General features: G+C 47.7%; 1 protein-coding gene and 1 long non-coding RNA gene across 3 annotated transcripts in view; one reads left to right on the plus strand and one right to left on the minus strand.

Moving 5' to 3' along the window:
• GFOD1 (Gfo/Idh/MocA-like oxidoreductase domain containing 1) overlaps positions 1-8,070 on the plus strand; it is a 106,121-nt gene extending 98,051 nt beyond the window's left edge. For both annotated transcript variants that reach the window (XM_068558147.1, XM_068558148.1), the window contains exon 2: positions 2,371-8,070. In XM_068558147.1, coding sequence (XP_068414248.1) covers positions 2,371-3,290 — 920 coding nt within the window. In that variant the 3' untranslated portion in view covers positions 3,291-8,070. The remainder of the gene's footprint in view (positions 1-2,370) is intronic.
• Positions 8,071-9,337: 1,267 nt separating this feature from the next.
• LOC137773460 (uncharacterized) lies at positions 9,338-15,681 on the minus strand. Its single transcript, XR_011075676.1, has 3 exons — positions 15,482-15,681; positions 13,750-13,843; positions 9,338-10,727 (listed from the first exon to the last, which is right to left on the minus strand). It is a non-coding gene; the product is annotated as an uncharacterized lncRNA (long non-coding RNA).
• Positions 15,682-16,190: the final 509 nt, after the last annotated feature.

The following is a 16,190-nucleotide window of genomic DNA, read 5'->3' on the forward strand; positions in this document are numbered from 1 at the left end:
ACCACAACATACTTAAATAGCCCAAAGGAAGAGATGCCTGTATCTCAGAATCCTGGGGGAGGCGGGCCTGCATTTTTTCTGGAAAGGGAGTCTATAGCTTTCACCAGTATCTTTTCATCTACAGAGCTTCAAAGAATTACCCATGCGATGATTGCTTTGGGTATGTGGAGGGGAGTGAATTATTTTTCTCAATTTATTTTTTCTTTTACTGTTTTATCTGATAGTTCTTAGAATAGAAAAAACAAGATAAACTTGTTTTTTCATGCGTCGTTAATATGACAATAGCGTGTACTCAGAAGATGGCCATCAGGGGTCTTGGTTTTGTGGACCCTGAGATAGGGTATAGGAGAGGCCACAGCCTATACCCAACAGGTGTGAGGCAGATTTTGGCAACATTTGTCACCTGTACCTGCAGTGACCTACCCATCTGTTTACATAGAAATCTGCTCCTGCCAGCATGATCCCGTGTTACGTGAGCCTAATGCTAATAGGACCATATTATCAGAACATGATGTCACACAGGTGCGCGGCACTTTTGGTAACACAAACCAGTGTTTCCTCACCCCTCTTCCAGAGCCTCAGTCCTCACCTGGTTACTCAGAGGTGAAGAAGCTTCTTACTGTTCATTCAGGGTCGTCAGGAAAGCCAGCCCAGCTCTGCCAATGTGGAGGGAGCCAGGAGATGGGGTCATTGCGTGGCTCCAGGCCTTTCACTCGGGGCTGGAATTCGATGTGCACCTGGAAACTGATAGCCATCGATTGTATTTATTTTCTCCAGTCTGTTGTGGCCACTTCTATTGCTCGGCGAGCTCTTCCGATGGGAAAATGAGAGCACCACGTGCCTGTGGCCTTGCCCAGGCATCTCCACTGGACAGACGCCCACAGTTGTAGGACTTCCACGGGACCCTCTTAGCTGGGCTTGCTGGGAGTGTTCATGGATTTTGTCAAGTCTGGTGCCTGTGGTCAGGACAACTGGGATGGGTGCGTGTCTCGTCACCCCATCCCCCTTGTGGCATGTCCCTCGTCTGTGGCTGGAGTGTTCAGCTCTCCATAGGAGGGTCTACATGCAGAACATGACCGGACAGCAGAGAACTCATAGGCAGGCATGTGCCTTGACTCCGAAGCTCCCCAATCTGGCATCCTTGAATCTGGCTTGCTAACAAATCGGTATACTTTTTAAAAAATTATTACTTTATTTTTTTGAGTTCCAACTGGCTGTTTCTCCAGGTTCAGCTGAGTCGTTTTTCTTCCCTGACTCTTGGCTTGATCTTGGAATAAATCCTTTTCTTATTCCCTGTCACTCTCCTATCCTTGGATCTTTGGTTTTCTCCTGACCCAGAACCACTTGGTTTCCTAAAGGGCTCCCGCCTACCTATAACTTAGGCACTCAGTAGAGTCATTGCATAAGCTTAATTCTTATTTGGCCTCAGCTCCATTGCCAAAGGCACCGACGTCCCCACCCTCCCAGGCTGTGAGACAGATGAGGGTCGAGTCACTGCCCATCCCTCAGATATAAGGACTATCCGCTCTTCCCGTAAGGAACAGGAAAACATTAAACGAACACATCTGTGAGCACAGCCAGCTCTAATCCATAATGCAAAATAAACAAGCAAGAAAACACTCAAAACATAATCCTTGGTGTTTTCTTGCTTGATTATTGCAAGCAATAAACAAGCTTGCAGTAAACAAGCTTGCTGGTTGTGGGAGAGAGAGCTAAAAGCTTAGACTTTTGAAGTATATGGTTAAGAAATTCTTCCTCTTCCTTAATCAGCCTCGTGTTGCCGTGATTTCAGCTTATGTGTTCAGGTTCTGTCCAGATAAAGACACTGTTCTCTTCTCTACATATGATATTTTTAATAAAAATTATATTTTACAAATAAAACATATAAAACATTTCACATGTAAGATAACTTTTAATAACATATATGTAGAACGTGATATTGTATGCTTTAATAGAACTTACATTTTGTATTTCAATATTTTAACTTTCCAAGTAAAATATATTTGTATATAAAATGTTATAGATTCATATAAATATTAAATGAAGCATTTGATATTATATTGGCAAACATTTTTAAAATTTCTAAAATATATCCTATTTAAATGTATGAAAATAAATCTTAATATTTAAATCAGTGTGATGGTTTAAGACTAAAGTAATTCGACTTAAATATTTAAAGTAACACTGAAATGTATAGAATATGTTATTTTTGTATAAGTAAAAGGTGTTGTAAGGTGTTTTAAAAGTGTAGTAAGGGTAGCTGGTCGGGTCTGGTTCCCGGTCCATAACTTACGATTTGGGGGCCACAGCGCCCCCTGTCGCCCGCTCGGCGCCAGCGCCCTGACGTGCTGTTTGTCCTCCCGCCCGCAGGCATCGGCAAGAACGTCATCTGCGACCGCACGGCCACGCCGCTGGACGCCTTCCGCATGATGTCGGCCGCCCACTACTACCCCAAGCTCATGAGCATCATGGGCAACGTGCTGCGCTTCCTGCCGGCCTTCGTGCGCATGAAGCAGCTCATCGAGGAGGGCTACGTGGGCGAGCTGCTGGTGTGCGAGGTGCAGGTGCACGGCGGCAGCCTGCTGGGCAAGAAGTACAACTGGAGCTGCGACGACCTGATGGGCGGCGGCGGCCTGCACTCGGTGGGCACCTACATCATCGACCTGCTCACCTTCCTCACCGGCCAGAAGGCTGTCAAGGTCCACGGGCTGCTCAAGACCTTCGTGAAGCAGACCGACCACATCAAGGGCATCCGCCAGATCACCAGCGACGACTTCTGCACCTTCCAGATGGTGCTGGAGGGCGGCGTGTGCTGCACCGTCACCCTCAACTTCAACGTGCCCGGCGAGTTCAAGCAGGACGTGACCGTGGTGGGCTCAGCCGGGCGCCTGCTGGCGGTGGGCACCGACCTGTACGGGCAGCGCAACAGCGCCCCGGCGCGGGAGCTGCTGGTGCAGGACGCCACGCCCGTCAGCAACTCCCTGCTGCCCGAGAAGGCCTTCAGCGACATCCCCTCGCCCTACCTGCGCGGCACCATCAAGATGATGCAGGCCGTGCGCCAGGCCTTCCAGGACCAGGACGACCGGCGCACGTGGGACGGGCGACCGCTCACCATGGCCGCCACCTTCGACGACTGCCTGTACGCCCTGTGCGTGGTGGACACCATCAAGCGGTCCAGCCAGACGGGCGAGTGGCAGAACATAGCGGTGATGACGGAGGAGCCCGAGCTGAGCCCCGCCTACCTGATCAGCGAGGCCATGCGCCGGAGCCGGATGTCCCTGTACTGTTAGCCCGGACTGGGGTCCCAGCGCGACCTAGGGCTCCCGCCTGGGGCCCAGAGAGGGGGAAAGGCTGGGGGAGAGGTGGCCTCGAGGAGTGTAGGGGCGGGGACGTGGAAAGGCAGGGTGAGAAAATGGCATCTGGGAGGCTGAGCCCCTGTCCGGGTGAGGGGCCCCGAACGAGACTGTTGGCACGGTGACCCGCGGTCCCTGAGGTCGTCCCTGCTGGCGTCGGCTGAGACGTAGGCGGTCAGCCGCCTCTGCTGCCCTTTACTGTGAGAAGCCGGGAGGGGTTAACGGCCTCCGCCCCTCATCCATTGCCCCCCACACCTTGGCCTCCTTGGCAAGCCAGATTCTCCTGCGTGCTCTGAGCCCCGTTTCCAGTGGCGAGCTCGGTTGGCGGGAGACGGCACATCTTCACGTGCCCACGCAAGCCTGCAGGTGTGTGTGAGGGGTGGGGGGCCAGTGGCTAAAGAGAAAGTTCAGATTCCAGGAAGCCACTTCAAGTGTCTGAAGGAAAAAGTACTTGGTAGCAAAGTGTACAGCTTTCTGGATGGATTGGTCTTCCTCCCAGGAAGCCCGAGGGAGGGAGTGTCTTCCTAACTGGCTCAGTGCCCTTTTCCTGGCCTGAGGTAGGGTAAGGGAGGGCCAGGAACAGCAAGCAGAGAATCGGGTTCCCTTGAGCCAAAAGGAGAGAGCAGGGGCACAGCCTGCACTGAAGCAGATGAGGCAGAGAAGAAAATATCCCTTCGGATTTGTCAGCAATTAAAAGCCCATTTCCGGTGGAGTGGAATTGCCTGTAAGGAGAGATTCGGTACTGGAGCGTTGAGGTTGTCCTTTCACGGGGCCGAGGAGACAGGGGGAAGGAGGTGTGGGTCTGACCACAGGCTCCTGTGCTATCCTCCAGGACCCGGGGGCAGCCTTGCGCCCCAGGGTCACAGTGGCAATTCCCAGCAGAAGGGAAAGTGAGCCAGCCCTGGACCCATCTCTCCTAGCAAGCTGGGGAAGGGCTCTTAGGAGAGTCCCCAGCTTTGTGGATTTTAAAAGGGAAGCCTTCAGGTCCACTCAGATATAATCCTCTCCCCTTGAAAAAAAAAAAAAAAAAAAAAAGTCAAGGCTCTTTTCCTTAGCTTGGACCTTTGCTTTCACGCATCAAAAAATGAAAAATTTTGAATAGGTATTAAACAAAAGGACAGCAAGGCACATAATTTTCAGTGTTTCTAAATGGGGTTTGAGAGCCCTCTGAGGTGTATGGTTCCCGTAGGCTGCAGAAGGCTAATGTAGGGAAAAACATCTTCTTCCTCTTGATCTCCTGTCTCTCTTGTCTTGTCATCCTCTACTTACAGGGAGGGCTTTTACTGGAGATGGCAAACTGCAGGCTTGGAGCAGGCAACGCCAGAAGGGAACAACCAGACACACACACACACACACACACACGTTTATAAATGCTCACTACCACCATTGTCACTAAAATCGCTCTTAAAAATTCAGACCTAGTCTTGAAAGAAAGCCCAAGTCAAATATATTTTGAAAATGGGGAATTATCCTCTTGTTATCTTTTCTTAATCCTTCACCCCACATAGGACATTTGTCGAGCTTGGCTGTGGAGACTGTTACTTGTAAATGTACACAGCGTTTGTTCACAGTCACAGAAATCCAGCCGTTGTCTTTGGCACACAAGTGACATTTAGACATCTTTTCAGATGGCCCCGCAGTGGAACTGGAAGGGAATTTAAGGGGCTGAGAGTGAACCCCAGGCTCTGAGTGGGCAAAGTCCCAAAATGAACCGTGCGATCAGTTGCTCCCTCCTTCCTCCTCCCAGGGCCAATACACCATGAATCCCAGCCTGCCCGTGGGTACTGCGTGGCCGTGTCCAAACACCACGGGAATGTGGTATTTTCTAGCACGGAGGGGTAGGGATAGCCTCCCTAGAAAGAATTACCCTGCTTCCTGGTCCCTTACTACAACGTGGGGAGGTTAGTGAGCTAAAACTCTCCATCGTACGATTGGTCCCTGCTCCGTTAACAGAATCAGCCTGCCCGCTTTCCTAGCTACCGGTTCAAAACGAGAGATTTGGTAGAATGGAAGTCTCCCAGTAAGAATTTGAGCAGAGGGCCATGCCGTGGACTGTTTTGGTTCAGATTCTCCTGAATTCCCCTCTGGATAAATAGCTTTTGTGGAAACTGAGTGGAAAGAATATTTTCTTTTTCTAGTTGGCCCCAAAAGGCTGTGATCAAGGATGCAGAGAAAGGAAACTAGTGACTCTATGAGTCTCATTTTTCTAAGTCATTTATAATCTAAGTAGGGCTGTTCCTGGGCTTTCAGTTTTGTTTTTGTACTTAAAATACTTGGGACTTCTTTCCACCCAAAGATCACTGAGCTCCGTGATAAATATTTACTTCTTTCCCCCCAAAGATCACTGAGCTCCGTGATAAATATTTAGTGTCTAAAACAAAAATTCTCATTTGAGGCTGGGGTATATGGAAAGAATATACATTCTTAAAAAGAAGCATGAAAAATATTTTAGTAAGTGTTCTTAAATTCTTTCTACTGAAATGCATGTAGTAGGTAGATGCAGGAACAGGTGGAAGAAAAGACATAGTTCATTTTCTGAGTGTAAAAACTACAGTAAATGGTTCTTTAGTGCTCCTTGGGCCCCAGTCCTATCACTTGCAAAGACTTGATTAGGAGTCACAATATAAAGCTGAAATCTCAAGCTTTCAACAGCATTCTATGGAAGGACTTTGTCCCAGCCCAGCACCCCTAATAGTCCCCTCAGGGGACTGGGTACCACCAGCTGTGTTTGAGCTCAGATGAAGTCTCTGGAGTAACCCAGCCCTCTCTGCCTTGTTTAATGTGTTTCAAGGACCCAGAGTAATGGAGGCTCCATTTTAGGGTCATCACATTTAGTCCCCACTTGCCTGATTTGTTCCCGTCATTGTGAGGGGGCTTCTGATGCTGAACATTAGGGCTCATGCCACTGGCAGCCTCTGCAGAATGTTCCAAATTCCAAATTCTGAGAGGGGGTATAAGTCAAGGTAACCACAAGTGTTTGGGAATGCTCTGGGCTTATTTGGAAGGGTTGGATTCTCTGAGTTTTCTCCCGGAGAGAGAGTTCGTGACCACTGTCAGCTCCCCTACGACTTCTCCCCCCGATGGAGAGGAGTGGCAGGGGACCACAGATCCTCTTTAGCCCACCAGGCAGCAGATACCTCGGGACTCTAAGGGCAGCTTGGCCGACTCCAGCTCAAGGTGAACTTCTCCCAGACCCTTTCTCCATCCTCAGAGAGCCATGCCAGTACTCTCTGCGCTCCCACGTTTCTTGATCATCTACTGTGTGCAGGGTATTTTAAGTACGTTATCTCACTTAATCCATAAAAACAACCCTGTAGTATTGGGTTTTGTCAGTCCCATTTTACACATGAGAAAATTGAGGCTGAGAGGAAGAGTAACTTGCCCAGTGTCACAAAACTATTAAGCAGAAGTGGGGTCACCTGAATGCAAACCTTTCTTCTCCTCCAAACCACGTTGCCTCCCACGAAGGAAGGTTTGAGCCTCTGCAATTCCTGCCGGGCAGGAAAGCACTTCTTGTCGAACCCTGTCGGGGTCTGTGGAGCAACAGTGATTAGAGTTCAATGTGACCTGCGTGGGGCGCCCCTCTGCTGCTGTCGACACCTGCCTGTGCAGCAGGATGCCACGTTTGATGTTCTGCCAGAAGGTTCCTTGTAGAGCTGCAAATAGAAGGAGTCGATTTTTCTTCCTCTTCCAAAATGGAAATATCACTCAGCTTCTTTTCAAATCAACTTCCTAAGTTGATTCTGATTATAAGCGATGCAGCAAGCCACAGAGTTGGGGATTTTCAGAACGTTGGCCAATTATTATGGGTGGCCTTGGGTTTTGCTCTCACTGAGTATATAACATAGGAAAATGTCTTTTCTCAGGGAGTGGGACTTTGACAGTTCATTTGTTTGTGCCTCAGATTTTAGCTGTGCGTTGCATTCGTACCTTTAGACTTTCTTAACTCTTCATCTTGTCTCATAGCCGCAGCTGTTGAATACGACCTGTGGTCACAAAGTAGGTTTCTGATTGCATCACTTTTATTCTGGTGGGTTTGGGGCGGGGGAGGAATTCAGCGTTGATAAGGGTACCCTGGGGAGAAAGTAAAGCCAGTTGCATCTGGAGGGACTTCAGAGCCCAATATATTCAGTTCCTTTATTTTTACATCCCCAAGAGGTTAAGTGATGACCAAGGTCACACCGCATCTTAGTGGTAGAGCCAGGACTAAAATCCCAGTTTTCTGACTCTAAGTCCCATCCTGCATCTTCAGAGCTCTCAGATGGGGAGAGGGAGGCCCAGAGACGTGAAATGACTTGTCTCAGGTCCCAGGGCTAGTTGGTGCAAGAGTTGCAGTTAGAACTCAGACCTGCAACGGACTGTATGCCCTGAGCTGTTGCAGCTGAATCCGTTTTTTAAAAACTCAATTATGTCTTGAATGTACTCAGAAAACTAGCTGTTTCAAATTTCCCATTGTGACTGTAATGTGAACAATTACCTCTAATTTGTATTCTATTGGCAAGGATGGGGGACATACATTCAGATGTTCGCCTTTGGGATTTCCTGAGGCCAGCTCTACTTCTGGGCTCTCCCCTGCCCTCTGGCTACAGATCTAGGTCTTGACTAGCTCAGGGCTCCTGCTCCACCTACCGCCTCCATTTTCGGTCATCCAAATCCTGAAGTTTATAGGGCAGAGGTCACGACACTGGGGAGTTTTTTGGTTTTTGTTTTTTTTTTTTTAAATCAACTCTCAGAGCCCTGCCTTTCAGTTCCCTTTCGGGGACAGGGAGACGCGTAATGAAATAAAAGCTGTGCTTGTCTGCAGCCCATGGGCCCACCCCAGCCTGTCGCATCCTGGGCAGAGAAGCGGGCGGATGGGGAGTACCCCAAGTTTGAGGGGACAGCCCTGAGTTGGGCTTCAGAACTTTTCCCAAGAGGAGTGTAGACCTTCTGTGCTGCTTTAAGAGGTGATGGGCTCAGTGGTCTCATCAGAGTGTGCAGGTGCAGCCAGTAAGTACCGTGTACCTGAGTTCCACACCGGTTAGCAATGAAAGGCAGTGGCCTACTGACTGTTTCTTCCCCATGTCACAGTCCCTATCTGCTGGAGCTCTTGAGAGGGGCACCAAGCGTCTGGCTCTGTCAGGCTCCTCAAGTGTTGCACTACTGAATACTCTTGAATCTGTTGCCCCTTTCTGTTTACACCAGCAGTGAGTAGAGAAATAACAAGGCCATGTCACATGCAGTGGCTTCGTGCTTGGCGTGGCAATCATGCTTGCCTGGGTGGTGTGAGCAGGGCCCCCAGACTAACCCAGGTCCAGGTCTCTGCTGTGCCCTGCAGCCATCACAAGGGCTACGTTGTTGAATGAGCCCCATGGTTTCTCCCCAGAAACTCCATGACGGATTGGTGACTCTAGTCCCAGGCTAAGAAACGGAACCCAAGGAAGCGACCTGCCCGCTCCTTTGCTCCCCTCCTTCCCCATCAGGCATCCAACCATACTTAGTATTCTTGCCCTGTGCCTTGCCCAGGGGAGGGAGAAGGTTCTAGTAATTATGGTTTTCTGTTGGTTGCCTGGTGCTTTTACTGTTGTTTTATTTTGTTGTTGCTGTTTTTAACCAAAAGTTGCATTTGTTTGGTTGTCAATGTCGAGTGTGTGTTTATTGTTCTACAAACATGAGTATATATATGTATGTATATGTATAAAAACAAACTTATAACATATAAAAAGTCAAGGCATGTATACTAGATATTTTAAAGAGTTATTTATCAAGGGAAAAAGATGTGTGTTATAAAGTAAACAGAGTCTATATTTTATATATAATGTAGATAGCAAAAAATAGCTTATAAATTATAGAAGGTTTGGGTTTTCTTTTTTTTATTATTAAAGCAAAAAAAAAAAAAAAAAAAAAAAAGACAATGAACGCACCTGTTCTTAGTGTTTTAAAAGCCAAACTGCTGTGGGAGGTGGTCTTCCCTACCAGGCCCTCGGGCTGTACAGTCTGTGCTCCAGGCCCGGAGCTGATGCCTTGTGTTACCTCTGCAGTGCTCAGGGGGCCATGGTTACCATCACCCCGCCAGCTGGCATGTGCCGCTTCAAATGTGGCTTCCTGCTGTCCTCCCCAGTTTGTGTTGGTGGGATAAAGGAATGGAAGTAGCAAATAAAGACTGAAGAGAAGATATGATTGCAGCTGTTTTCCTGTTTATTATACCTGGGTGCTCTACCTGATGAGTTAGGTAGCTGGCCAGTTTGTGGGATCTGAATTGAGAATGGGGGTGGGAATGATGGTGGTGCATCTGGGGTGTGTGTGTGTGTGTGTGTGTGCCTAGTGCGGGGAATCTCTTCTTGTGTCAGCATCCATGAAACAGAGCAATGGAATCCACTGACCTGCTTTTTGATGGTAGATATATTGAAGGTTAGAACTGGAGGCACTTTAGAGCAGTCTGGTTCAAATCCTGGCTCAAATTTTGGAAATGTGAACATGGAGGGGAAATAACCTGCCTAAGGCCACTTGGGTGTGTGTGTGTGTGTGTGTGTGTGTGTGTGTGTGTGTGTGTGTGTGTGTAAGCCCAGTCCAGACAAAGATGATAACAGACTTTAGATTGCGGAGCACATTTTAGAATTCTCTATTATATCAGGATCTTAACCTAACACCTCCCACCAAGCCCTGTAAGACATATTCAAACAGGCTCAGTTGCCTCTTTAGAAGAGCGTCTTTGCTTACGTCGTTCTTAGCGGTGTTTAAGGGCCACCATCTTGGACTGAGCTCAGCCGAATTTGAGATTTGCGTGGATGAAGTCTCTCATGGATGGGCTGGTCTTTCCTTTCCACCCTCTGCTGTCTTAGACAACACACAGGTAATTCTTCTGGCCCATGCTTTCCCTTCACTTAAAAACAGTTAAGAATTGGGAAGAAAAATACAGAAGCTGAGATCCCCTTGTTCATTCCTTCATGAGCAGATCATGATGTGAGTGCATTCAGAATGCAGCCTGTCCGTTCAGACAAAGTTGCAGCAAATCCCTGCACTCACATGGATTATGACAGCGCACACATGACATTCTCACACCTCACGATCGGTTCTGAAGGACGCCGTGAGAGAGAGTGCTTTGTCAGAGCGGAAAGCCCCACTTGGCCAAATGTAACATATGGTTGCGATGAGGTCCATTTCTCTAGTTTCTTCCAGCCAAGTGGCCTGCGAGCCAACCCCTGATGGAAGACTCCACGCTCCTGAGCGTTTATGTACATTTTCAATCCAGTTGTTCCTTCACAGATTTGGAATCTCTTTGTGATGCTGGTTTCTCTCAATTTAGGCTCATTTCTTGTTACGTAAACCGGGGATTATGCCTTGTCCTACTAAATTACAGGATATGATCACATTGCTTTCGTAGTCTCTGAACTGCTGTTTAAAAAGAACAGTTGCAATTACATTGCAAGTCATTCAGGTTGTATCAATAGTTTACGGGTCAAACGAAGAAGAATCTATGTCTCCTCCTATGCCGATCTACCCCCTCGCCACTCTCCCACCCCACCACACACATACACGCACACACACAGATACACAGGACCATTTTCCGGTTTCACCTCCTTCTTTTGTGCATTTTTAGCACCTATTTTGACAAGTCTGGGTGATACAACACGAAGGATAAAATGACTGCTACAATTGTTATGAGAATGAAATACACATCTACAAAGTATGCACAGTTTTGTATACAAATGAAAGAAGAATAATTTCACCTCACTCTAAGTTGTATGCTCCCATTTTATCAACACACATTTACCTTAATCTTGCCTGAGCAGAAAAGATCCCTTTGCCTAGATATTCCTAGGCAGTCCCTACATGCACTTGTCAGTAGCAGTGCCCCCTGCTGGAAGGCTGGCCAGGAAGTGTAGAGGACAGAAATGGAACAGATGCCACTTCATAGAGCTGAGCCATGTCACCACCAACTAGACAGCGTGACAGCTTACTTGAGCCAAAACCTCTACAAAGAAGCTGATGCAAAACATTCAAAATTCTTCACCTTGTTCATTCAAGTTCAGCCTTCCTTTTGAATCCTATCTCTGAGTCTCCATCTTCTGGGTAAATTCCTGAGAGATGACTTGAGCTAGGACAGCCTTTGCAGCATTGCTGTGGTCCAACCACAGCTCTACAAGATGAAGTCATATCTAAGTTGGTTGTTGGACTTCCTCCAAAAATATCCTAATGAAGGGAACACCTTTCTCTCCTCATGTTACACAGATGGTGATCACCTTGGGTCAAACCAAAGCCACAAGTGAAAATGAAAGACTAACTTTAGGAGCAACTTCTTGGGCAATTGCAGATTCATTCCTTTCTTGGCGGATGATTTGTATATTGATGGGGCGCAATCCCAGAATCACCATCTGGGGTGTACAGGTACCGAAGTCCCATTGTCTCTGCCCCATTCATCATTGGCCACCGGCACCTTGGAAGCAGGACACCCTGGGGAGGAGGAACCCTAAGAGGGCTGTGAGTGGCTGCAACAGATGTGGAGTTCACGTCCACAAAGCACACGAGGCCCTAGGGAGTCCCCAGTCTTGAAACACCCCCTACCCAAGTCACTACCTCCCTTTTAAAGAGCCCTGAGGGGTCTAAATCAGGCCGAAGCCAGACCAAAGCTGCTTGAGGCTGCCTTGGGGATGGTGACTCACTCCAGACCCCTCAAAACCAAAGACCAAGCAGACATAATAGCTAGTGAAACTACAGGGAGGGAAGCAAGACCAGAGCCCCCGCTGTCTTTCTAGGCCTTCTGAGGCTGCTTGTCTGGGACGTGGCGTCTAGCAGGGGGCCTGGAGCATCAGTCACCCTTCAGTGCGCTGGGCTTAGGCATCTGACTTGGCACTCAGGTTTCCACCATGAAGCAGACGAGAGAGTCAGCCTGGGACCAGCAGCTGCGTATCAGTACAGCTGTGAGATGCTGAAACGCATGCATCACTAAGAAAGAAGTGAGTGGGAAGAGATGGGGAAAAGAAGAGAAGAGGGAACTGGGGTCAAGGCGGGGCAGGGGAGACACAGAGCAGAAGCAAGAGTGGAAATTCATGCCAAGGGTAAAAAAAAGAGATGAAGGGAGAAAACTTGGAGAAAGGTCAGAGGCATGCGTTGGAGATATGGAAGTTTCTGTGGATAAGTAAATGTTATATGAGATAACTGAAACGCGGTTCCTCTGTGGCCGACAGGCCTAATCTGTGCTCTGAGGACAGCTTGGATGAGGAGGAGGAGAGCGGATGAGAAAACACGAGGGAGGAATTCTTGTAGAACTTGGCAGAGCCTGGCTGACTCACTTCGGGAGCTGTTCAAAGTGATCCAACAGTCGGCAGTTGCTAGAAAAATTTCCATACCAACCTCTGTGTTAAATGAGCACCAGACCCCAAGTGCACCCTGAGCCCATCCTCCTTTCTTGTTGCTTTTCTTATTTGCAATCCCCACCCCCAAACCTGAAGTTTTCAAGGATTCACCAGCTGCCATTTTGCCCTGTCCTTTAGTCCCCTCCAGGGACTCTTGGACACATTCAGGAATCTTCCAGATAGCCTTTTTCTTTTTTTCTGCACACACAGAATCTCTCATCCCTCCTCAGCTTTCAGAGACCCTGCCCACCAGGCCATTGCTACAATCTGCTTTCTCCTTTTGCACTAGAGCTTTTCTGAAGAAAGTCTCCCGAGGGAGTAGGCCCGGCCCAGCAGGAGCGGATGCAGCCCTGGCTTCTGCTGTCCTGGGTCCCCTGGCTCAGCCCTCGGATCTGTCCTGGGTCTCGTCAGGTTGCCTGTGAAATCCAGGCTCTTCCCTTCCTTGTTTACAACGCCCTCTTGCTTTCATTTATCCATTCATCCAAGCGGAGGTCATGTGATGAGAGCCTCTCCACCTGTTTTCCTGATTACCCAGCATGTGTTGTACCTGACCCGCTTTCTCATCCTGGCCTGGGGAAGCAAAGGCAGACATCTTTCCCTTCTAAGGCTGCATCTCATCCCTTCCCAGCCTGCTCTCATTCCCCACCTGGAATCTCTCCCTGTCCACTGAACTCTCCCTTCATCCTTCAGCTGGGCCAGAGTATGGATTCAGGGAGTCTCTGAACTTGGATGGAAAGAAAAAACCAAAAGCCAAAAAGGTGCATCTTAATTTTCACTAACTCTACCTGAAATTAGCATTTTCTTCAATTGTAGCATCAAGTTACAGTTGGATTAGCAGTATCTGTGACTTTATCGCCAGTAAGAATCACATATATCTTCAGATCTTATCACTGGTTTTACAGATATCTTGAAATATCATTCATACTCATCACTTCTCTAAAATTATGGAAATCATTATACTATCACCAGATCTTTTTATTTAATACTGCAGTTAAAAGCCCATACATTGCCCTATCACAACTTTTAAAAATTTGGGGGGTAAATATAATATAATTTGTTACCTTATAGTCATATGTGTCTTATTTTACACGTTCAAAACAGTATTCCAGGGGTTAAACACATCACTCCAAAAAGGGATCCATTGGCTCCACCAGACTGCCAAAGATATACAAGGCACAAAAAAGTTGAGAACCTCTGAGTATGGCAGAAATAGCCTTAGCATGGTCCTTACTCTCAACTATAAAATTTTTCCATGGTTATTGAATATGATTTAAATAATGACACAATTAGTTTAAAAGAGATACTCTGAAATCCGAAGACCCCTTCTGGGTGTCTGAGCCCATGTCTTCCTTTGGAGGAAGTTCTTACTCCAAAGCCCTGTTTCCCAAACAAAGCTGAGCACCAAGTACCAAAAGGGCCGTCTTAATATAAGCAGATTCTTGGGCTCTGCACCACACCACCTGAATTGATTTGGGGGCAGAAGAGGTAGCTGGAAATTTTTAAAATGCGAACGACACAGGCATCTATTAAACAGCCCACACTGTACAAAGAGGTATTATACAAGGAAAGTTAAAATCCCTTCCATCCCAGACCCTCATTTCCACTTCCTAGAGGCAACTGCCATCCACAATTTGTATCCTCTCCCTGAAACTATCCCAGCATACACACAAATATTATATCTCCTGTACACACTGTGGGGTCTTGCTCTTTTTTTCTTAATGTATTTTTAACCTCTTTCCACATCAGCATGTAACATTGACCTCATTCTTTTTCATGACTGTATCGAAAAAAATCTACATGAAAAATTCTAACTGAAATGTTTTTAAGCTCTGGAGATAGATGGTGGTAATGATTGCATAATCATGTGAATTTCTGAGGACCACTGAACCATACACTTAAAGATGGTTAAGATGGTAAATTTTATGTTTTGTATATTTTACCACAATTAAAAAAAAAAAGTTAAGCTCCCCAAGTAATTGAGCTGCAGCCCCAGACCCTACCTCCTCCTCCTACTTCCCTTCAGGTCAGCCAGCCTGACATCTTGGAAATGCCTACTCCTTTTTGCCTCTTTGCTGCTATTCAGGGCCCTCTCGTTCATATTTCTTTTCAGAAACAAAAGCTCTCCTTTCCACGGGTGGGTGTTACCAGAACGCAAGTGGATGAAAGGTTCTTTCCTAAGCCTGTCAAGAGTCAGCAGACAGCTGCATCACCACTGACAGTCCCAGCTCTGGTGAGGACAGAATCCTTTTCAGCTCTGGAATGTCTTTCATCCTCAGTGTTGAAAGCTTTGTGGAAATTGGGCCAGGGCTCGTCAAACAATTCAAGCCTGGTCACAAACAACCCCAAAAGTCTACGCTAACGCCTCCTTGGACTGTTTTTCACTGGCGTTTTGACGTCCTTGACCCAGCTAAAGGGCTCGGAAAAAGCCTTTTCACCAGTGGCCTGTTCAGATAAGTTAAATCCCCTGAAATTCAGCACCATGTGGGGTATCCGTAGGGTTTAATGTACTTCCATTGGTCTGCGGACTCTGGAGCAGTTCAGATCAGAGAGAACAGAAGCTTGTCCAGAGTCCAGCATCCTGGAACTGTCACCCCAGGCAGATGCTCCCAGAGCCTTGGGCCATCCGCGTCACATCAAGTCCATGGGAAGTATTGCCTTGGCTACAGATGGACTCAGGGCACTGAGTCAGACACTTACCTTAGTCACCTGGAAAAGTTACTGTGACACCAAATTCTTGTCTCTCCCTGTGAAGGAATCACTTAAACTCTCAGTTTTAAAAGCCTCCATACGTACCTGCCACATTCAAGTAGCTTGGCTCTGGGAGTTTGTCCAAGCCTCGTCAGTAGGGTCCTGCCTGTGACGTGACTGTACTGGAGATAAGGATTTTCCCATGTCCTGTCCCTCCCTGGAGGGTTTTGCCGTGTCATTGCATACATCCGCATTCCAGCACTTCACCGAAGGAGGCTTTGGTTTGGTGAGGCACGGCTCTGATCTTACAAGTTCACTGGAGATTTCTTTTCAGTTTTGGACTTCTTACTTAGTTAATAACTAACTAAGGGCAGTAACTTAGTTACTAAGTTACTAAGGGCAGCCCCTGCCCTTCCCCCGCCCCCGCCATTGCCAGCACTGTCTGTCCACCCATTCATGAACTCTATTCCATGTCCCCTCGATCAGATTTTTACCAGCTCACACATCATTTCTTTGGGCCTTCGGGGCCTTGCCCGGCCCCGGCATGGCTCATCTTCGAGCCGGAGAATCCAGGAAGCCGCAGAGGCCCGGCTCTTATATTCAGAGAACTGTGGGGTGGTCACACATCCACTGTGTTTTCCTTTCACTGCTGCCTTTCCTCTGAGATCAGATTGCTCTCAGACCTCATTCTGTGACTGAGGTCCTGGCAATTACCCTATAAGGTGAAGTAAAGGAGTCAGGACAAGCCCCATGGAGGTCAAAAGGCCCCAAATCTCCTGGCAAGATGGGTTTTTTTAGATAAGGCCCTTGCTCC

Source organism: Eschrichtius robustus, chromosome 12 (genome assembly GCF_028021215.1).
Source record: "Eschrichtius robustus isolate mEscRob2 chromosome 12, mEscRob2.pri, whole genome shotgun sequence".
NCBI lineage: Eukaryota > Metazoa > Chordata > Mammalia > Artiodactyla > Eschrichtiidae > Eschrichtius > Eschrichtius robustus.